This window comes from Gobio gobio (assembly GCF_949357685.1).
Source record: "Gobio gobio genome assembly, chromosome: 5".
In the NCBI taxonomy this organism is placed as follows: Eukaryota; Metazoa; Chordata; class Actinopteri; order Cypriniformes; family Gobionidae; genus Gobio; species Gobio gobio.
The window spans coordinates 5,623,854-5,648,657 of record NC_137101.1 but is presented as its reverse complement, the minus strand read 5'-3'; the positions used below and the strand labels follow the sequence as shown (position 1 = coordinate 5,648,657).

At 38.3% G+C, this 24,804-nt stretch overlaps 1 protein-coding gene across 4 annotated transcripts in view; it reads right to left on the bottom strand.

Annotated features, from left to right (window-relative positions):
• Positions 1-24,804, bottom strand: part of osbpl8 (oxysterol binding protein-like 8) — a 126,513-nt gene that overhangs the window by 13,369 nt on the left and 88,340 nt on the right. For all 4 annotated transcript variants that reach the window (XM_079816853.1, XM_079816852.1, XM_079816854.1 and 1 more), the window contains 14 exons: positions 17,355-17,425; positions 13,955-14,035; positions 13,760-13,861; positions 11,425-11,628; positions 9,827-9,911; positions 9,587-9,746; positions 8,457-8,679; positions 7,888-8,072; positions 6,313-6,394; positions 6,131-6,229; positions 5,957-6,053; positions 5,777-5,875; positions 3,789-3,886; positions 3,502-3,591 (listed from right to left, as the gene is read on the bottom strand). In XM_079816853.1, coding sequence (XP_079672979.1) covers positions 3,502-3,591; positions 3,789-3,886; positions 5,777-5,875; positions 5,957-6,053; positions 6,131-6,229; positions 6,313-6,394; positions 7,888-8,072; positions 8,457-8,679; positions 9,587-9,746; positions 9,827-9,911; positions 11,425-11,628; positions 13,760-13,861; positions 13,955-14,035; positions 17,355-17,425 — 1,676 coding nt within the window. The remainder of the gene's footprint in view (positions 1-3,501; positions 3,592-3,788; positions 3,887-5,776; positions 5,876-5,956; positions 6,054-6,130; positions 6,230-6,312; positions 6,395-7,887; positions 8,073-8,456; positions 8,680-9,586; positions 9,747-9,826; positions 9,912-11,424; positions 11,629-13,759; positions 13,862-13,954; positions 14,036-17,354; positions 17,426-24,804) is intronic.

The following is a 24,804-nucleotide window of genomic DNA, read 5'->3' as shown; positions in this document are numbered from 1 at the left end:
TGACACAATAAACTGCATTTAATTTAATTCCCATTTAATTCATAGTCAGGAGGAAAGACCAGTATTTGACACATATTCAATAAAGTATCAGGGTTATAATAGTGAACTAAAACCATTTAAAAAACTTCATTACTTGAAGTTAAATAAATGTTAACTGAAATAAAAAACTGAAACAATAAAACTTTTTTGAAGCTTTAGCTTAACCTGATATGGCCTACTACCTAAAACAGAAATACAAAGTTATAAAAACTATATAGATGTTTTTAAAAAACAAACAAAAAAGTGAATTGAGCTCTTTCGTGTATTTTTTATGTAAAAAAAAACATGACAAAAAGTGACAGTCGGTTATGTAATGCTTAAATGCTTAAAGGGTAACTAAACCCCTGCTCAGAGCTTAACTCCACCCACTGGCAATTTTCAAAAAATGCTGGAAAAGTGGGCAGAGCCCGGCGGACACAGAGGGGACGAACCGAGGGCGGGGCTGAGCGGAGGGCGTGCACCTGAGACCCGCAGTGACGGATTGATTGACAGCTGTCAGACTCGCGAGTCGCAAAGATGGAGAATGACTGGAGTGACGCCAGCTTTGCAACAGAGCGGTCATTTCTCCATCTTCACCTGAAGTGGAGGAGGGTGGATTGTCTGTAACAGACACAAACCCGGAGCCTTATCAATGCGAGCCGCTGCTCAAACTGCGTTAACTCCCGATGCCGACGATGCTAGTGAAGCAGCAGCGCAAGAGAACTGACCTAATCTATCTGCGTCCGTGGCAACCACTTGCGTGTCAGGGTTTGAAAGCGCGTCGCCTGTATGAAAATTATCTGTACACATGACGGGCGGCAATAATATCGCAAGAAAAGCCTGACGTGTACTGACAACTGCATTATTTAACCGTATTTTCTTCAATACAATGTTAAAGCAAATATCAGTGAGTTTCATTCATAATGTTTCTACTTCATGTAACATGAGAGTTCATACTGGACTGAAGCCGTTCGCATCCTGTGATTGGGGGAAACATTTCTGAGGGCGTGGTGAGCTCGTGCTAGGGGCGCGGATAGTGAGCCGTTGGAGGTACCATCCTACGTCACGATGTACCACAACGTCCAATAGGAAAATTCAACTGCAGTAGCCACTGTTCAACCTTAAGAGGGCAGCACTTTGGCGGTTTTACACCATATTTTATAGAATTAAAACACTTTATACTCAAATGTCAAAACATTTACTCGAATCAATGAACAGCATTAATAAAGCCCCAGTATTACAGATCATTAACTAAAAAAAGTTGGTTTAGGGTTTAGTTACCCTTTAATGTATTAGAATTTAACTAAACTCATTAGATTTTAGGAGACTAAAATTACTGTAGATTTAGTCGACTAAAATCTTATGATATTTAGTCGACTAAAATTAGACTAAAACTAAGGGCGTTTTCACACCTACCTTGTTTGGTCCGGATTTTCGGACTTTTCAGTTTGGTCCGAATCAAAATTGCAGGTGTGAAACCTTCCCTGTACCACGGTCCGGACCAAACAGACGATATTTGGTCCGACGAAAAGAGGTCGTCTCAGTCCGGATCAAACTGAACAAAGGTTCGGTTCGTTTCTAGTGTGAAAGCATTTTCTGTATGGTTCGGACTCTCAGACCATTTATAGGAAGTTCCTGTTTATGTTTAAATATTATAACGTTATTTTTAAATTCAATCTAGGCTACATTGATTATGAAAAGTGAAAATATGCGCAATATGTCAGTAGATAGAAAGTCAGAAATAATTTTGAACGAAATTTTGTATGATTTTGCTTAGAAAGCATTTCTTTAATGGGAATTTCGTTTTGTATAAATTGTATCTTAATTGTAATCAACGTTTAATCAGATAATTGCCTGGATTTAATAAATAAGAAGCAAATAGTCTATAGCAGACGCAATAATTGTGGGAGCGATCACATGCTTTACACATGAACTGGAGCGCGTCTCAAATAAACCGAAACTCAGCAGCTACTTGCCTCACAAACATGAGAAATATGTGTATATAAAGCTTGAAATGTCCACTTTTAAACGTAACGAATAAAAAAATAGTCAAGCAATGCGCACTGTTCAATAGTGGCAATGATGATATGCGTCCGTTCATTCAACTTGTCAAAGACGCTGACGTCAGACGCACGTCCGTTTACAAACCAATCAATGTCCAGATGCCGCCCACATAGATGAAGACGAGTGGACGCAAGTGCGTCATGTAAAGTTCTTTAGTGCGCTCACATAATTGCAATGTGAAACCAAACCAAAACTAACCGAATATATAAAAAGTATCAAAACATGAACTTTGGTTCGGACCTTGGTGCGGACTTTCAGGTGTGAAAACGCCCTAAATGGCATTTTAGTCAAAAGACTATGACTAAAACTAAATCAAAATTTGCTGTCAAAATTAACACTGGCCTATAGAAAGCTTGAAATACCAACGTTTAAACAAACCAATTCAAATCGAAAACAAATACTTTGATTATGTAATCCAAATGAAAGGTGCATTTCCCTCTTTAGGTGCGCACGTTCACTACTGAGGAGATGACGAGTCAGCATCGTCAACTTCGTCAACTTCGGTCCTGTCCAAAAATGGCTCACTTCATGTGCACTTTCGGTCTTGTGGACTTACAATGGCCGCTGCGTGCTGGAGTCCGTTAAGTCCACGAGACCGCAGGGTGTCCCATTTGTCATTTTAGGTCTCAGAAGGGTGCTCGTGAGCGCCCCCTTTGAGGTCGATATGCACCCTCGATGCGCACTTCTGCAGGTTTCACAGCGGACTTCTTCCCGGCAGTCAAAGCGGCGTTACGTCATGAAAGTGCGGACTCTGAGGAAGACTATGAGGGTTTAGGGTGCCATTTGGGACAGGGCCTTCATCTTTGCAGCCCAACATGGACTCTAAACAAACACACCTGAACCATCTAATCAGTGTCTTACAAGGCCCTAGTTAGACACTGATTAGCTGGTTCAGGTGTGTTTAATTGGGGTTGGAGCTAAACTCTGCAGGACAGTGGCCCTCCAGTACCGAGTTTGGAGACCCCTGGTCTAGATCGGGGATCCTCAAATCTGGCCCACAAGATCCACTTTCCTGCAGAGTTTAGCTCTAACCCTAGTCAAACACACCTGAACATGCTAATCAATGTCTTCAGGTTCATTAGAAAACTACAGGTAGGTGAGTTTGATCAGGGTTGGAGCTAAACTCTGCAGCGCATTGGCCCTCCAGGGCAAGATTTGAGGAACCCTGGTCTAGACTATATTAGCACACACACACACACACACACACACACACACACACACACACACACACACACACACACACACACACACACACACACACACACACACACACACACACACACACACACACACACACACACACACACACACACACACACACACACACACACACACACACACACACACACACACACACACACCACACACACACACACACACACACACACACACACACACACACACACACACAGTACTCACCCAGTGCCCTTCGAGTGTTGCCAGCACCTCCTTCCCAAGTTTGATCTTCCCGCTGATCTGATTGACACTATCACTGCTGCCAAGGAACGGCTGAGATGATGGAAAAATATCAGTCATGTGATTGAAACAAGTCATACAAAGCATCTTTCATTTGTGGATGTTGTGTCGTTATCATTGTGGCATTTGGTTTGATGTGTTACGGATGTGATGTCTGTGGCCTTTCTGTTCCACACTGTTCTTCTAAATGTCACAAAAGCTTAAAAACACACACAAACACACACACACACCTTGAGTTTGAACTCCAGCTGAGCGCTGTAGCCCGTCTTCTCACAGGTGATGGACACCTGACCGCCCAACTCCAGAGTCATAGTACCGTACAGGATCCCTGAGACACACACAGACACAGAATGTGTGTTAATCTGCATGAGTGAATGTGTGTATCTGAGTGTTAGTGAATACACCTATGTGTGTGTGTGCATGGACATTGAGATTTATTTTATTTTACAAATCACGTTACTGGACAAACAGCCGTAAAAACATGACGCTTGCTAAGCCAGACCTTAGTCTGCAGGAGATGGTCTTTGGTAACACTTCATGATGATAATTCAACATTACAAAATAGTATAGAAAGATTAACAGATCAAATATGAAAAGAGTATATACAAATATGAAAAAAGCATATTACTTACTGAAACTTTATTGTTTCCACTTTTTAAATGCATATTTATAAATTAAAAACAATATGTATGTGAATTTGAAAAAATATATTAAATAAATAATGAATAAATAAATATATATATATATAATTTAATAATTTAATATACTTTTTCAAATTCACATATTGTTTTTAATATATATTTATAATAAAACTTACAATTATGAATCAATTATAAATAGATCTTAAAATGTTAATATTTACAAATAGATACAATACACATTAACACACATATACATTTATAATATTGTTATATGTATTATATATATATATATATATATATATATATATATATATATATATATATATATATATATATATATATATATATATATATATATATATATATATATATATATATATAATAAAAAATAATAACTATTATGAATCATGTTTATATATATATATATATATATAATATTGTTATGGAAATGTATTTAATATACTATATATAATATAATAAATATTATGGACCATGTTTACATACATATATATCATTTTAATATATATTTATAATAATTACAATTATGAATCGTATTTATAATATATATATTTATAATAATGTATAATATATATATATATATATATATATATATATATATATATATATATATATATATATATATATATATATATATATATATATATATTATTGTTATGAATATGTATTTAATATACTTATTCATTTTTAGAAATAATAAATATGATGAATCATGTTGATATATATATATATATATATAAACATATAACTTTAATATTTATTTATAATTATTACAATTATGAATTTGTATTTATAATATTTATATATATATATTTATAATATTTAATAATCTTATTATTTATTTTAAAAAATTATAATACAAAATATATATTAAAAATACTATACATATATTTAAATTACAAATATAATTAAGTAAATTATAAATGTAAATCATAAATACATATAAATAATTAAACATTAAATATATTATTTATATATATACATACACACACACACACACACACAGTGTATACACACATTTTTTATATAAACCACACACACACACACACACACACACACACACACACACACACACACACACACACACACACACACACACACACACACACACACACACACACACACACACACACACACACACACACACACACACACACACACACACACACACACACACACACACACACACACACACACACACACACTTAAGCAAATATATAATATATATCAATTAAAAATATATTTAAATGTACATTAGCTAATGATCTGTTAAGCATTACATAATGAATTGTTTGTCTTGTTGTTATTATTAAGAGAGATATCCGGTATAAAGTGTTACCAAACTGTCAAAGTCTAACTAAATGCAAAATCTAGCCTGTATACTGCACATGTATCTAAAGCAGTCCAAACGAGTTACTACACATGTAAACATACCTAGATGTGTCCCTACAGAAGACAACGGGATAGGGTTAGTCGTGCAGTATGACAGAGTCAGGGGTGTTAGCTGAGCTGACGGGTGTTTAACAGACTTTAACACGTGTGCATGTGCGCAGACAGACCTTTGCAGTGAGCGTAGGGCATGTTCATCACATAGTCCTCCCCTCTGTTCAGAAACGACAGCCTGGCTTCACCGTCCAAGATGGCCGACAGAGAGTTTCCTAAAAGACACCAACAAACTCACAATTAGACGTGTGTTATACAAAATCATGCGCTTTAATAGAGCGCATCTTCTATCTCACCGTAAAACTTGGACTTGGCCAGGATGCTGCCGCTGAGACAAAAGCCATCCTTCCTGTTACTGACATAAAAGGCTGAAACTGGAGGATGATGGGATACCTGGAGGACGACAGAGGCATTATCTTGGGTGTGTAGTTCAATACTAACTGGAATGAAAGCGGATGTCAGTGCTTTACCTGTTCTGCGATGTAGAAGGTTTTGCTGGTCGTCCTGGTGTGGATCCATACACAGCGAAATGTTTCTCCGATAATGGGGTTATACGGTTTCTTCAAACCCTGTCAATGACCAAAATGATGGGAATATGAAGTAACATGACAGATTTAAGACTCCTGATGGCTGTTAGTGAATCTGTCTTTACCTTTGGCTTCTTGTAGAATCCAGAAATGTACCATTTGACCACCTTCTTCATACGGTTATAAGCGTTCTCCTCCACCGCCGCTCTGATGACATAAACAACAGACAACTATGGTAGTTACTTTAATAAAACAAACTATAATCTGATTTTGACGTGTATTTTTACATTTTATTTTGCCTTCATACTGAGAGAAATAATCCAGTGAAATAAAGAACATTTATATCTAATAATAATAATCACAATAACAATGACAATTTGTTGTGATTATCATTCATATGAATAAATATAATTCAATTAATTGGATTATTATTATTATTATTATTTAGTGACCGTGATTTGACCATGTTTGGCCCACTTTATCCTTAAAGCTACACTGTGTAACTTTTTTAGTTTATTCTTAGCTAAAAACACTTAGTTCTTTCAAAAATATATGTGCTCATTAATGTATATTTACTTCTTTCAAGTAATAAAGTATTCTCGTAAGTTTATATTATGCCATTGAAAATACATACGGGTGAGGGTTCAAATGCCGGTCGCCATGTTGCCCCTCCATCTTGAAAGTACATTAGCCAAAGAGGGACATACCCGTAAATTCAAGCTTCGCCTTTCGCGTTTTAACACTCGATGGCACCGTGTCGAATGTGGACGAGGTCGAACTGGAAGCCATGTTAATCTTGGACTAAATCGGCCACCGTAGGAGTTAAAACGAAATCGGAATTGAGAGGAACAGAAACTAATATTCACTGGATGGTCATATACCTTTTAACCGCTAGATGGGGGGAAATATCACACAGTGTAGCTTTAATTATGCTGAAATTATTTTAATATAAATTACATTTAAATACATTTCAAAATATAAATATATTATTTAAATATAAATTTAAAAAGCAATACTTTTTTAAGACTTGCTTAATTTTTTTTAAACACAATTCATATCATTCATATGAATACATATAATTAAATTAATTGTATTATTATTATTATTATTATTATTATTTAGTGACCGTGATTGTACCATGTTTGGCCCACTTTATCCTTAATTATGCTGAAATTATTTTAATATAAATTACATTTAAATACATTTCAAAATATAAATATAAATTTAAAAAGCAATACTTTTTTAAGACTTGCTTAATTTTTTTAAACAATATATTTTTTAAGTAGAACCTAACAAGGCAGTTTTGAAACACTAGATAGGCAGCAACTTCATGTATGACATAACTAGTGCTCAAGTGTAATTTTATTATTATTCATAAACTACTAGCAGTTATTACTATTTCAAATTGATAGCTTTAATCTTATTTTTCACATTTTAATAATTTTTTTTAGTAATGTTGATGTTCTTTTATAAATTGTGATTAATTTATTAATATTTAGCTTTATTTTCATTACAGTTTTAGAAATGTTCATATTTCAACTATTTATTTTAGTCAGTTGCCTTGGCAACATTTCCAATTTTCATCTTGGTTTTTCAACAAGCATTGATATATTTTTATTCAGCTTTATTTCAATTATTTTTTTTTATTAATTTCCGATTTATTTGTGAATATAAGGACCATCTAAATACTGTTATCTTACTCCGACAGGAAGTCAGCATGGTAGTAGTAATCAGACAGTTTGTCCAGGAAGGATCGTGGCTCCAGGATGAAGGTGGGCAGCACGACTTTGGAGAGGTCCATGCCGGGCCGGACCTGCTTCAGTAGAGTCCAGATCAGAGATTTATTCTCTTCTGATACCGTCTCTGTCTGAGCCGCTTCGCCAGCCTGATAAACACACACACACACACACACACACACACACACACACACACACACACACACACACACACACACACACACACACACACACACACACACACACACACACACACACACACACACACACACACACACACACACACACACACACACACACACACACACACACACACACACATTGAATGAACAGATTGTGTCATATCCACCACAGACGTACTGTTCATCTCCCCAGCTGTCTGCTGTAAAAATAGACGTCTGAATATTGTGATAGCGTCTGTGCATTAATAGCACTCCACTCGAGTCAAACGACATTATGATAATGTCATCATTTACACACCATTTACAGTGTTTTTAAATGAGGGATTGTATTTAACTGGGCTTCACTCGCACCTCTCCGAGCTCCTCGTGGCTCTGCTCAATGTAAGGCGTTTCCCGCAGCGTCTCGTTGGGATCCAGGTCGACGTACGAGTCTTCCTGTCGCTCCGACGTGTCGCTGTCGCTCTCTTCACTTTTCTCCACCTCGTTTTCCCACTCCTCCTGCTCCTGCTCATTCTCACGGTCCGACTTATCAGAATACAGGTCCGGATCCTTAAACTGGTCACTGTCGTTAAACCTGACGGATCATGCAAACTCTCAGTTAGTACACAGGACTTGCATTAGTGATGCACTGACTACATTAGTTATATGCTCCGTTCTGGAAGTTAAAACTCCATTCATTTTCTCCATAGTGAAAATTATTTTTGACGATAAGTAATAAACCTTTAAAGACAGACCTACTATGAGCTACGAGGTTGTTACTCGATTGTATATGGTTTTGTTGACGCCGTCAGCCCAGATTATTTCAACTTATTTGTTTAAATAATCATGTTTGACAGCTGAATTTATGGTGAATAACTACATTACCCATAATGCTATACTGAAAATTCCACCAATCAGAGGGTAGAGACGAGCAAAATGTGCCAAAAGAGCTCTTTAGCTGTTGTGATCATGACATCTTGCTATATAATTACATATATTACAATCAACTGAAATAAACGGTTTTGTAATTTTCAATTGTTTTTAATGTCATTCATGAGATTGTAGTTCTTTACCTATAGTCTTGTACCTTTATCTTTTAGTCTGATTATCAAATACTTAATTGCTTCAAATCAAAGTTTCATAGCTGGTTGTTTTGGTTCATGGCGTATAACGCTTTAATAAAGACTTTTATTTATCCCAATGGTAAATAATGAATGGAAAAAATACTTCCAGAACCAACACCACAGAAAAAGTGCATGTAAACACAGTCACTGAAGATTTGTATTATTGGTTATCATATTTCTCGTGTGCCATAATATAAAAATAACTATCTGGTATTATATGATCCATGACTGAACTCTCGCTTAAGATTTCAAGTAACTCTGCCGCTGAACGTCCGACATTAAAAATGAATATGCAAGTTCGTGAAGTGTCAATGCTGAATAAAATATGAATCTAAAGAGCCCGTAACATGACAGCTCGGTGTGTTAATGTGTTCTTACTGAAAGCCCTGCATGTTGTGTGCCCGCAGCAGACTGTAGAAGTTGATGTGCGAGTGCTCTGCGGTCTGCGCTGTCTCCTCTTTGCCCTCTCTGATCATCGTTCTCTTCAGCAAACTCGAGCATTTCAGAGCCAGTTCAAGAGCGTCCATCCAACATCGGCCTGCACACATCACGCAAAGATTGAAACAACAGTAAAATACAGCGCTCTGTTTTTGGCAGTCTGTTGAGTGTGTGTCTCACCGTCAGATTCTGAAGCCGCTCTGAAGATCAGGTGGCTGCTGGGTAACGGCTGTGTGATGGATCCTACGGCTTCTCCTTTAGGACCCTGAGACATGCGTAAACACAGTAAATACTTCATCAAACTATCCAAATGGCAGTTTTTACACTAGAAATAATATCAAAGAGCCCATTCTCATAGCATTTTTTTAATTATTTAAAGGGGGGGTGGTCTAATGCCATTTCATTCATGCATTCTGACTTATTTACACTGTTCAAGAGTTGATTCTCATGCTAAACATGGCCAAAATGAGAGTTGGACGAGAGTTGGACGTATGACGGAGTATTTCTGTGCCAAATACACTCCTTCAGGATTCGAAAAAGTTTCGGAAAGTTTTTTTCCCCGAGTATGGCCCTATATGACGTTATAAAGGGCGGAATTCCTTGTATGGGCACATCTCCCGGATGAGCAAACACACACACACACACACACACACACACACACACACACACACACACACACACACATTAACCAGAGCAAGAATGTCAACAACAAGCTTTGCTCGGGTTACGGGAGCCGTCAGCAGCGCTGTCATTTAGTTTTTAGACCACGAAATCAACAATGTCACTAAAGAAGTGTGTTTCTGGTCGTGAGGGAAAGATAACCTTGTTCAGCTTCACAAATATCCCAGCGTTAAGGAAACAGTGGATGCAGTTTGTTTTCCCGGAGCAGCAACGGAGTTCTGCAAGTGTGTTTGTTTGTTCCCGGTCACGAGTCGAAAACGCAGGCGGTGAGTGAAACTGCATCAAATGTGTGTGTTTTGTTGGCAATCGCCGTGTAAGTGCATTTAAAATGTAAACAACATGAACGTATAGTGAATCAAAAGTTATCCAGGGATAATGCGATGATGTATTGTGTGTGTGTGTGTGTGTGCAAAGACTTAGCTCCGCCCACTGCACGCCTCCACGATTTCGGCTGTTTTCAGAAAGTCTTTTAGAAATCTGATAAAACTAAAGACTCTTCAGAGATATGAAGGATGCAATACTACTCTATAGGTACTCAAGATTAACATGAGATTGGCAGAAACTGTGTGTGTTATGTAATATGTAATATTTAATATCTAATACACCACTATGTCATACAGCCTTGAGCGCACGATCACTTCCGGTCTGTACACGATCTGGCGTAGTTTATGCAAGCGCCGGAAGTGAGAGCACGCTCAAGGCTGTTGGACATAGTGGTGTTTTAGAGGTAAAAAAATTACCCACACAAACCGATCATTTTGTGTCTTAAGACATCAATGTGTCATCACGAGGCACAGGGTTTAATTTGGATTTGTCTGTGCATGTTTTTTTTTTACTCGCATAGATTTTGTAACCATTCACATGCATTATACTACTGACAGACTGCAACGGTTGGGGTTAATTTTTTTTATTTGTATTCTACTGAAGAAACAGAGTCCCCTATATCTTGGAAGCCCTGGGGTTAAGCAGATAAACATCACATTTTCGGGTTAACTATTCCTTTAAGAAATCGCAATTACAATTTCAAGGGAATAATCGACAATTGTGATTTTTGTCATAATGTGCAGCCCTAACTAACGCTGAGTTTTCTCACATACCTTGACGGCCCAGATGGACTGCTCGAGCGGGTGGAAGAGCTTAAAGCAGAACCCATCCTTCTTCGAGGGTCTTTCGATGAGCTCACAGGCGTTGAGCAGCACGGTGCCGACCCACTGGCCGTTCTTATTGGTCTTATAGATCAGCAGGACGCCTGGCTTCAGCACACACCACAGCTTGGTCCAGCTCTTCAGCGTGCCACGGATCTGAGAGAGATGAAACGGGCTCATATGAGACTGCAGGTCTTTTTGAGGATGTTTTTTTCATGTGGTTTGATTACTTGATCCAAACCTAAGATCGATTGAACTCCCCTTTCTCCTGTCCCTGCAGGTCTTTTTATTTGCATACTATCACATTGGTTTTTATCAATGTTTACCCCTGCAGCGACGTAAAGACTCAGGAGGAGACGTCAAAATGAGAAGTGCCGTTCAATTTTTAAACATGTTTTTGTCCTGTTGGGTTTTACTACCAAAACGTAATAGTAGAGCACATGCATCAGTCTGACGTGGATGAATTGCATGAGATTCAATGAAGAACGAGACAATTTTGAGATCATTTATGTATAAATGGACATGCATTATACTAAAACAAGACTATTGCTTTCATACTATTATCATTTTCACGTCCAGCGTCGTGTTTAAAGGGTTAGTTCACCCAAAAATGAAAATTCTGTCATTAATTACTTACCCTCATGTCGTTGGACACCTGTAAGACCTCCATTCATCTTAATAACACAAATGAAGATATTTTAGTTGAAATCTGATGGCTCTGAAAGGCCTCCATTGGCACAATGCACTTTACACTCTCAAGACCCTTAAAAGGCACTAAAGACGTCGTTACAAAGTCCATCTCACTACAGTGGTTCTACAATAACTTTATGAAGCGACGAGAATAGATTCATCAATAGATATCATGATTCGGATCACGTGTCAAACCGCCAAACTGCAAATTTGGCGATCCAAACCGCTGAATCGACTCACTGATTCATAACGCTTCGAAGCTTCATGATGCCGTGTTTTGAAATCGTCATCACTATACAAGTCGTTATTTAGGGTTTTTTTGCGCACAAAAACTATTCCCGTCACTCCATAAAGTTATTGTAGAACCACTGTAGTGAGATGGACTTTGTAACGACATCTTTAGTAGCTTTTAAGGGTCTTGAGAGTGTAAAGTGCATTGTGCCAATGGAGGCCTTTCCGAGCCATCAGATTTCAACTAAAATATCTTCATTTGTGTTATTAAGATGAACGGAGGTCTTACAGGTGTCGAACGACATGAGGGTGAGTAATTAATGACAGAATTTTCATTTTTGGGTGAACTAACCCTTTAAATAGCAAATGCATTCGCGCCATCTGTTCGCCCATGGGTTTGCTGGTCTGAAAACCAGGTGTGTTCAGGCGCATTGTTGGCGCGTTGCTATTTTGAGGAACGACTGCGCCATTGACCAACAAAAACCTGGTCTAAAGTCAATAGCGCAGTATTTTTTATTTTTATTTAAAGGGCGCGTTAGTAATGTGCGCCTATAGGCGGGTGCACAACACACGTACACAGGGGGGAGGAGCGTTACGAACCATTTCTTCTTCACTTGTGAGCCGATCATCACTCTTCACACACACGACGCTCCTCCCCCCTGGACTATTTACATTTTACCGGCTACAACTGAGTTCCCGCGGGACTTCAGCGCGAGACTACAGCTTTCCTTCTAAAACACAATTTCGGTGAGTTTAAACAATGGCTAAGTTGCTAAACGCATCTCGTTGTCATGTAAGGGCCCTGTTCATGTTGAACAGACATTTTAATTGCATTTTGTGTCTGTTAAGAGGCAAAAAGACACTCTTTATGTATATATATGCCCACATAACTGCCGTGTTAGCTGAGTGGGAGCTCTGGGCTGTAACAGCTCCGTGTTGCAAGCACCAATCCGGTTCGTTTTTTTTTTCTATAGACAGTCCTCACAAAGGTATAACGATCAAGATTAACTTAAAAATTCACCGGAGTTCTCCTTTAATATCCGAACTATAACATTTTATTCCAGTACTTATAATTTGAATGATGCTGTGTGGTTAAAAAGATGGTTTGTAAAGCTGTTTCATACACAAACATGACAACTACTGTCTGAAGGTTCGCTGTGATCGTACTTGTCAAATGTTTAATAGACATATAGCCGAATCACTGTAATTTAGGAATATCACGTGGGTGTTTGAATCGAGATTGTGAACTTTTAACGATTAATCGTGCAGCAGAAGTTTATTTTTTTCAGTGCAACTAACTTGATTCCACAGCAAAACCTCCAATATGAAGACGGCTTATAAGAATAAACACATTTAAATGACACACCTTGAGCCAGTCGGCCATGACGATGACAGACGGATCAGTGATGGTGCTGAGCAGTTCTTTAGTGGCGCGTTTCTTCTCTTCCCTGTAGTTTTTCTTTTGCACCTGAACGAACATCAGTCATAATTATTAGTTATTATAATACATAACTATTAAACACAGTGAAACTCTGTATGTCATTGATGAGTGTGGCTGTACCTTGAGTGACTCCTTCTTCGTAAGTTTGTTTCCAGACGCCGATACGTCCTTGTCTGAGCCATTATAGAGCTTGGTTTCCGACTGTGAAACCAACACAGGCGTTAGTAACTTGCACTGCATGCTGTACATCATGATATTTTAAGCTGGCCTAAATGAATGTCATAATTCATTATACATACACGCATATAACTATTAACTAAAACCAAAACCATTTAAAAAAAGCGTTAATTTATTTCATAAACTTTATATCAACATTTCTCAATTTTATTTCGTTTTAAACTGAAGTATTAAAATAACTATCAATAAACTAAAACTCAAAAACTTTATGCACATGACAAAAAAACCCCCAAAACAAATCATGATTCTCCCACGAATCTTTAGGGACTGCAGGTGAAAAATAGCCTTTTGGCTAACTCTGGCATATTGACAGAAATGTTCATTAATATGCACTGTCCCTGTAAACAAATAAATAAATAAAATCTGAATACACAACTAAACAAAATAATTTTATTTTACTAGAGGTTCAGACAACATGTTAATTGCTGCAGTCTATTAAAAAAATATTGAATTAATTATTTTAGCAAAATGATTGATTCAATGACTCACTCATTAAGACTGAATGAATCAGCATTTCTGAACAAATCTCTTGAGTGAATGATTTAATGATAAATATATATTTTGAACATATAAAAATTGTAATTGATACAATCTTTATTTGAAACATCACGTTCATTTCATAAGGTGAATCGTGGTCATTTAAGAATAAAATCACATGGGTGTTTGAATGAAGATCGCAAACGTAATTTATCGTGTAGCACATATAAAAAATAATGTAATTAAAAAACAAAAAATATAACAGTATCTCAATGATACTAAAATAACTGCTACACTATAATATAATATAATTAGTGCTGTCAAATCCAAAAATAAAAGTTTGTGTTTACATAATATGTGTGTGTACGGTGTACAGTTATTATGTATATATAAATAAACACATTTATGTATATATGTAAGACATATTTGCATGTATATGTATATATATAATGTAAATATTTTATATATAAATATACAATATTTTCGTAAATATATACATGCATGTGTGTGTATTTATATATGCATAATTATAAACAGTACACACCAGGGATTGTCACAAGTACCGGTACTTCGGTAACAAGTCGGTACTGAAATTTAAAAAAATGTGACGATACCAGCATTTCTGTATTAGCGAGTATATTCATTACTCGGTACTACAGCACTTAGCCGGCAGCCAGCAGCCAAATCACCCTGTAGCCCAAGACTGGTTTCCCTCTGAAGCTAAGCAGGGCTGAGCCTGGTCAGTACTTGGATGGGAGACCAACTGGGAAAACTAGGTTGCTACTGGTAGAGGTGTTAGTGAGGCCAGTAGGGGGCGCTCACCCTGTGGTCTGTGTGGGTCCTAACACCCCAGTATAGTGATGGGGACACTATACTGAAACAAGCACCGTCCTTCGGATGAGACGTCAAACCGAGATCCTGACTCTCTGTGGTCATTTAAAAATCCCAGGATGTCCATCGATAAAGAGTAGGGGTGTAACCCCGGCATCATGGCCAAATTTGCCCATTGGCCCCTGTCCATCGTGGCCTCCTAATCATCCTCATATATATATATATATATATATATATATATATATATATATATATATATATATATATCTTCACCAATCAGCTGGTGTGTGGTGGGCGTACTGGCGCAATATGGCTGCCGTCGCATCATCCAGGTGGTGCTGCACATTGGTGGTGGATGAGGAGATTCCCCCCCTTCTATATGTAAAGCACTTTGAGTGCCTAGAAAAGCGCTATATAAATGTAACAAATTAGTATTTACTCGCAGCTGCGTTCAGTCGCTTCTGTGTTTATCTAAGCGCAGGGCTCCAGACTCTAGTGTCTGTGAATATTAAACTGCAAAATACTATTTAAATATTAATCCTGCATGTTCTGCGTCTGTGTGTGAATGAACGGCACAGATGCACGGTTTCATTTGCAGCTCGCGCACACATACACACACACACACACACATGCGCGCGCACGCACGCACGCGTGACACTCGCTGTCTTTTTAGCCTCTGCCGTGTCACAATATGAGGACATGAACACATAAACCGTCACTTCATGAGCATTTACCGTTTCATTTGAGAAAACGGTCATATCATGAACACAGACACTCAAAGGTCTTCAAAATGAAAGTTTGTTTAACTTGAAGAAATTAACAGAAATATATTAGGCTACTGTTGTACAGTAGATTTAGCTACGTCTCTATGTAATAATAATAATACCAATAATAATAATTATTATTATAGGCCTGCTTATTTTTCACTTGACCTTTTTAACTAAACAGCATGTAGCCTTTAAATGTTTATATGTATTATTTACTTATAATGATTTTCATGAATAATAAACTCATTGAATTTTTTTTTTTTTTAAATAATAAAAAAACCTTTTGCTGTGGTACCAAAATATGTACCGAGAACCGTAAAATGTTTATGGTATTGGTACCGACTACTGTAATTTTGGTATCATGACATCCCTAGTACACACACACATATATATATGTAAACACACTTTTATTTCGGATGCGATTAATCATGATTAATCGATTTGAAAGCACTAAATATAACATAATATATAAAAGTGGTGACAGGTGGAGTTTCACAAATAAACAGTCCTGTTTCTTGGAAAAATAAAAAGGAAAACCACCTTAAAAAAAAATCCCTTCTGACTGGTAGTGTATTTTTTAAACTAAATAATGCAAAATACAGTTTCATGACTAGTAAGAAGCACTTCAAAGTCTGAACATTTACTCAGTTCACCTGCCAGGTGGGTCTATAGATCTGTCTTTTAATTTCACACCAAAGCCTTTCAAAGCCGATAGGAGACATTTCCTAACGTGAAACCGTGCTTAATTATGCCTTTGAAGGGGTTTGAAAGATATTTGCTAATTCTTCTCGACTGCAACCCGGCTCTGGTGTTTGATGGGATCTGTGACTTGGGATTGCAAATGTATCTATTCATGATCCTGTCTGGATGTGGCGGCACGTCTACGACAGCGCAAACCTGCCCGGCTCTGACGCAACTGAAACGCGGTGAGAGACAGTCTGAGGTTCAGCAGTTATGTGTGGTCATGTAACCGGTCTTATCTGGTTCTGCTTATTTGATCATATTACCGAGTGTTATTTCTGAAGCGCTGCTAATCAATGCACGCCCCCTGCTTTCCTGTCACCTCTGAGATGCTCTTGACGATGTATAATTAATAAATAAGGGCTGGAGATTGCTCGAGGACCAGCCGACCCACATCGATCCGATTCCAGCCCCAGAGGATCATGGGCAGGGAGAATAAATAAGAGCCTGCTAGAGTGTGAGTTTACCTTGCTCTTGGATATGGAGTGTGAGGAGTCTTCTTTCAGAGGCAGGATTTCCTCTTTGCCACGTTCAAAACCTGCAAAAACAAGACACTGCAATTCAACTCGACCAGCTCGGCTGATATTATCCATTTAGATGGGCATACACAAATATATCAAATAGAAATATTAAATACTGAAAGGCTTTGGAACCTCTGTTTCGTGTTTGTTCAGTTTTTTTTCCCCCTTTCTTTCCTTAACCTGTGTAAAATGTGTCACCAAATATATCACAAGTCATGTTATACCATAATAAAATAAATGTTTTATATAATATTAATTTTAAAGATATGTCATATATAAACATGGATTCTCATGGTACGAACACCAGTGAGATTTCCCTTTCGATACCACTGAAAAGTCCCATGATTAACTTGAAATAGATTACGTGTTGCTAATAAACAATAAGAGTTTATATTTTTGTTAAAAGAGACATTTCTCAACGACACTGGTCGAAAAACCTGTGTTGGATAATGTTCATTAAGGTATAAAATCTGATCCCAGACCTGCACTTACTAGTGTTGTAGTACTTGAGACAGGTCTTGGTCTCAAGATCATTTTGTACTCTGTCTTGTCTTGGTCTCAGCCATGTCCACACTAATATGTTTTCATTTGAAAACGTATATTTTTCTCTCCGTTTTGGCCTTCAGCCCACACTGAGACGTCTTAAGTCTTTTGAAAACGCTCTTCAAAGCGGATACATTTGAAAAAAATAAAAAATGTTTAGTCCTTCGGAAGTCTTACTTCGCGCACTCTATATATCACAGTCCTGCAAAGATGACACAAAATTTACTGCAGTTGCTGTCCTGTGGCAAAACATACACACACACACACACACACACACACACACACACACACACACACACACACACACACACACACACACACACACACACACACACACACACACACACACACACACACACACACGTTTGTTTTTGTGAAATGTGAGGACATTCCATAGGCGTAATGGTTTTTATACCGTACAAACCGTATTTTCTACCCCCTTACACTGCCCCTGCCCCTAAACCTACCCATCAAACACACACACACACACACACACACACACACACACACACACACACACACACACACACACACACACACACACACACACACACACACACACACACACACACACACACACACACACACACACACACACACACACACACACACACACACACACACACACACACACACACACACACACACACACACACACACACACACACACACACACACACACACACACACACACACACACAGCCCCTAAACCTACCCCTCACAGGAGACTGTGCAGCAAAACCTCATTCTGTGTGATTTATAAGCATTTTGAAAAGTGAGGACATGGGGAACGTCCTCATATTTCACCCTCTTTTTGTAATACCTATGTCATTATACACATTTGTGTCCTGATATTTCACAATAACATGCCCACACTAACACACACACACACACACACACACACTCTCTCTCTCTCTCTCTCTCTCTCTCTCTCTCTCACACACACACACACACACACACACACACACACACACTCACTCACTAACACACTCACTCACTAACGCACACACACACACACACACACTCTCTCTCTCTCTCTCTCTCTCTCTCTCTCACTCACTCACACACACACACACACACACACACACACACACACACACTCTCTCTCTCTCTCTCTCTCTCTCACACACACACACACACACACACACACACACACACACACACACACACTCACTCACTCACTCACTCACTCACTCACACTCACTAACGCACACGCACACGCACACACACACACACACACACACACACACACACACACACACACACACACACACACACACACACACACACACACACACACACACACACACACACACACACACACACACACACACACACACACACACACACACTCACTCACTCACAGACTCTCTCTCTCTCTCACACACACACACACACACACACACACACACACCAAACATAGACCAAACATATAATGGTGAGAATTCAGGTTGAAATTCACACACACACACACACACACACACACACACACACACACACACACACACACACACACACACACACACACACACACGCTCACTAACACACACACACACACACACACACACACACACACACACACACACACACACACGTTTTATGGGGACTTTACATAGACAACGATATTTACAAACAGCGTTTTTTTAATGATATTAGTTTTAGTTAGCTATAATTTTGATAGTGATGGACTTCTCCCATATCTAAGGCCATGAGGAAAGAACAACACTTCATCATAAGCAAAGAAAAACTAAAACGGTTTCATTAGATAAGGCAGAGGATGATCCGTCAAATGTCACTCTGTCAAGACTAGTTCGTTTCTTAGACATGAATAGCACAACTGTCAATTTAAATATCATCTCTACTTGACGGAGTCATTGTCTTGGCTTTGTTGGCCGGGAGTGGAATAAAAAAAGTTGCCAAGTTAATTCAAGTTGAGATTGAAGACCTCATAAAGAAGCTTAACAAACACAGTTTTCTGTCCTGACATATTTTCCATTGACAGGGGCAGGAAACATTGACACAACCATTTTAAAGAGCCATTTATAATTTAAAGAATAATACAAAAATTTGTATATGTTCCTGCAGAGGATGAGCTATTCTGGTAACCAAGCCCAGAGAACTCGCGGTGGAATGTGCCTATAATAAAACAGAAGAAAATCAACGCCTACTTCATCATTGCAACTTTGGCCCCGCCCACTGGAGTGTTAGTGAGATGACAAGGAGAGAACAGCGATACAGGACGGACTAACATTACCTTTAATATAGTTAATTTTATCAACTTTTCTGAGTACTTTATCATATAGATTATCTCAAAGCAACAACTACAGACAACTTGAGACATTTCAACCGAGTTTAATCACAAAGACACAGCACACAACTCATTCTATAGAGTCACATAAGAGGCTTTAATAAAGGAAACGCGTGCTGTTTACAGACTGAACGTTACCATTTTTAAGCTACTCCAGCATCTGTATCCAAATAAACAGAGAGCAAAGATGCACTCCTGATGTTTTCGGACCAACCAGACCGCGAGAGATGTAAATGGCGACCCATCGATCGGGGTAAACGGGTCTATTGTCTCTATTGTCTCCACCCGGGCCAAGCATTGTCTTCCTCTCAGAAAACACGCCACTCCAAGAGCTCATCAACATGTTAATCATACGCAGAAAAATCCACACGTCCTCAACCTGATGAAGAGAGCATCAGCATAACTCGTCTATTAGCATATTAGTTACCTACTCGGCTACCGCATAAATCTGCATTAACCATGCTTTTCATTTAACAACCGGCTCAGTTTTACTTCACAATCTGACTGGAACGGACATCACTTCCTGATCATGTTCCCATGCCATCTTTTCCTGTCTTCTCTCAGCTATCCTATTGATTAAAGAGGGCAGAAGAAACATTGTGAATAATGGAGGTCTAAAGACGAGCAGCCCTCAGATCAGATGTAATAGTTCGTCGTGTTCTCAATATGCTGATGGGACAGCTGGGAAATTAAGTATTGAACATGACATGTGATGCATGAGATTAGCTGCACGCACGCGCACGCGCACACACACACACACACACACACACACACACACACACACACACACACACACACACACACACACACACACACACACAGACAGACACATTCTCTCTCTCTCTCTCTCTCTCTCTCTGATATCTAGTCTGTGACCTCAAGTCTGTCCTTAAAAAACATCAACAATAAGCACAAGTGACCTTAAAATCAGCTATCAGTTTAGATAAAACTCATAATCCATTTTAAAAAAGCAGAAAATGCACCAAATAAGAGAGCGACCAAAATAGTTTTTAAATGGGTCATGAACTGAGGAATCAGCTTTTGACATTTAAGAGGTCATCATACTATAAGAATATCCTGTAAGTTTCAGGACTGAAAACGTCCTTGTTAGTCCAAAAACAGCTTTTCTGGTAAATGGACTGCATTTCTATAGCGCTTTCAACAGACCCAGGGCCATCCAAAGCGCTGTACATATTGCCTCACATTCACCCATTCATACACCAAAGGCGGTGTCAGCCATGCAAGGCGGCATCCAGCTCGTCGGGAGCAGCTGGGGTTAGGTGTCTTGCTCATGGACACCCAGACACTTGGTCAGATGGACCTTCCGGTTTGTAGACAACCTACATGATCCACTGAACCACTGCCGCCCCAGAGAACATCCCAGAAACAAGCACAGAGAACATCTCGTGGTGAAATGTGGTGAAAAACCGACTCTACAGAAGAAAATCAACGCCTACTTCATCATTGCAACTTTGGCCCCGCCCACTGGTGTGTTAGTGAGATGACGAGGAGAGAACAGCGATACAGGACGGACTAGCATTACCTTCCAAAGGATCCCAATGCTAGGAATGTGATTCTTTTATTTTATTTTCAACAATGTGAATGTCTCAGTCGAGCATTATTTATTTGTATTCGGTACATTTCGGCGCAGGCTTTGCAAACAGACTTTTTACGATATGAACTCGATTAATGCCACAACATGTTAGTAGCCGTGTTCATTCTAATGGCTGATCTGTGACCAGTGATTTCTGATGAGTAATGATTCATGTTGTTGTGAACTTCTGTTGTTTCTTGAAGTAGAGACCAGGAGACGTCGGGATCAAGACAGAAGTGATTCTTTTAATGAGAACTCGCTGTGCTGCAGGTCGTCCGAAAACAGTCTGATTTAAACAGCATACCTTATAGGTTATATACATTCCAAAGGGGGAGAGATTATACAGCAGGGGAGGAGACACTCTAAGCAATACAATGCAAATGTTGTATAGGTAAAAAGGACACACCCTACATTCCTGTCTCATCAGCCGTAATTCAATCAGCATAACAGTGCCATTCAAATGCATAGATGCTAATCCAATCACTCAGGCAGTATTGCTCTAAACTTGTCATGGTAAATAGTCAGGAAATGCATAGAGACAAAAGACTTAATGTCTCAACCACTTACACAGCCTGACGTAATCTCCTTAGAATTTCCTCAAGTTTACTTCAAAATGTAAAACACAAATATAGATAATGTTTTCAGTTATAATCGATTACATTGGAACCTAGATATAGCAATGTATAAATTTGTAATCTTACATTGCAGCACAGAGAGTTCTCATTAAAAGAATCACTTCTGTCTTGATCCCGACGTCTCCTGGTCTCTACTTCAAGAAACAACGGAAATTCACAACAATGTACAGTCAGATGTTCTTTGTCTATGTGTCAGTAAAGCAAACCAGTGACTAAACGCTCAACTTATTCTCACAACTTATACACAACGAATCTCTTATTTACATTGTGTTTGCGCGGTTAGTTATGATGAAAGCATTCGTTAGTGTGCAGAAATCGAGTTTCAAAGACGAAATCACTGCATTCATGAGCTCAACATGTGTGTGATCGGCTACAATGATCATCACTGCAAGCTTTCATGCCAAGATCTGAATGTAATGCTATTGATCTAAATATACTAACGCTATAATAAAGTTTTCACGATCAGTTAACCTTGAGAGCTGTAATAGTAAAAACGTGCTAAAAGTTTTCTCGAGAGTTCCACATGTAATGCTTAGACATTTCATATGCTGGATGTTAGCCAATCACTGAATTCTCACAGCAGCCAATCACAGCAGTGGGCGTTTACACTGAAGTCTCCCAGCAGACACGCCCCTTCAAAAAGAGCTTTCAAATCAGAGGCTAAAATCAATCAATTATGACCATTTTTGATGTAAACATCATGCTAACATTATAAGTGCACCACAGGAAACATTATAAAACAATAAAACCGTTCTAGAACTGAATAATAATTATTTTTTCTTTCTGACACAATGCAAAAATCATAAGACTTAACAACTTGCATGATCAATATTTAATAAAAATGACAGCAATAATAATAATTCTAAAACATTTTGTAGTCTAATGAAATTTACTTATTATTGTAATATTTTTTTTAATAACAACAAAAACAATAATACTGACAACTCACTGCATGATGAGTTTGTCTCATATTTATATCATATGATATAGTTAAGCAATATCACACGAGTGCTGTTATTCTCCGAGAATAGTTCAATAAATAAGAAGTTATTATTGTGTTATATTTTAGACACAATACTGTCTTTTATTGCTCAATTTTGCCAATTAAAATATTACCTACACGCATAACTGTAGTGATTCACAGCGGTGTTTAATTTCTGAATGAATCTGCGTTTTGAGCGAATCAATCGGGTGAACCAATGATTCAATGGCCTATTCATAAAGAGAGCCGTTTACTTCATTCCTGAATGAATCAGCTGTTTAACCGAATCGAATGAAAGTATCTTTTGCGCACAAAATCCTCCAACATCATCCTGTTAGTCATCCCATCTTACTATCTCCATGTGATCAGGGAAATCTGATGTACTGTAATGTAACAACCAACTCCCTTCAGAATGCGTTATTCATTTCATCAATTCATCACGCCTTTTTGAATATTAAACAGGGATTGCAGAAAGCATTTTAACATTCCCAGAGCCTCAGTTCAACTGTAAATGTTGTCTGTGATAACACATTTACCGCTAGGAACACAGCAACATGACAGCTCACTCCACGAGGAGGGAGAAGAGACATCTGTTTGTGTTTTTTTGTTTAATAAGCCATGACGCTGTGCGAGTAATAATCCACACATAAAGCAGGAGCTCACAGACAGCTCTGATCATTAGCCAGAGCCCGAGAGAGAGAGAGAGAGGGAGCGAGCTTGGACTGGATATACATAGAAAATACATTTAAAAACCACTGATAGACTCATCATCTCAGAGTCAGACAGCACTGCAGGTTCACCTGCTTATCAAACATTCAACACACGAGCCTACAGACAAGACAGACAGACATGCAGAGTCCAGGCAAGACAAAAAACTGCACAACATCACTGCAAGACACAGAAACAAAAAACACAGTCTCTGCTGTCTCTTATATACACAAAAATTAACCCCAAAACGAAGCTTGAACCCTGAAGGAGTTTATTTTGTGATACATGTATGATCGTTTAACCCTTTATGGTACAAAGTTGCCATATGGCAATAATTAATTTCTACTCATCTCCCTTGTTATTCAGAAAAAACTAATGGGAATTAAAAGGGCAGGCCTTAAGCTAGCCAATGATGTGCTGTTTTTAGGTCAAATGACATTTGAATGTCACTCCTAAACGCTCTTTCCCACTTCACCCTCACAAGGAAGACTCCAGAAATTGCTCTATTAACCTCATTTCTAAACATCTCTTCTCAAGTGGGATTTTTTTGCAGCATAATTGGGAAGTAAATTAGACATTTTTTATTCATAAATCAACTTTGTCTAACATAGTTTTACTGTAAAGTG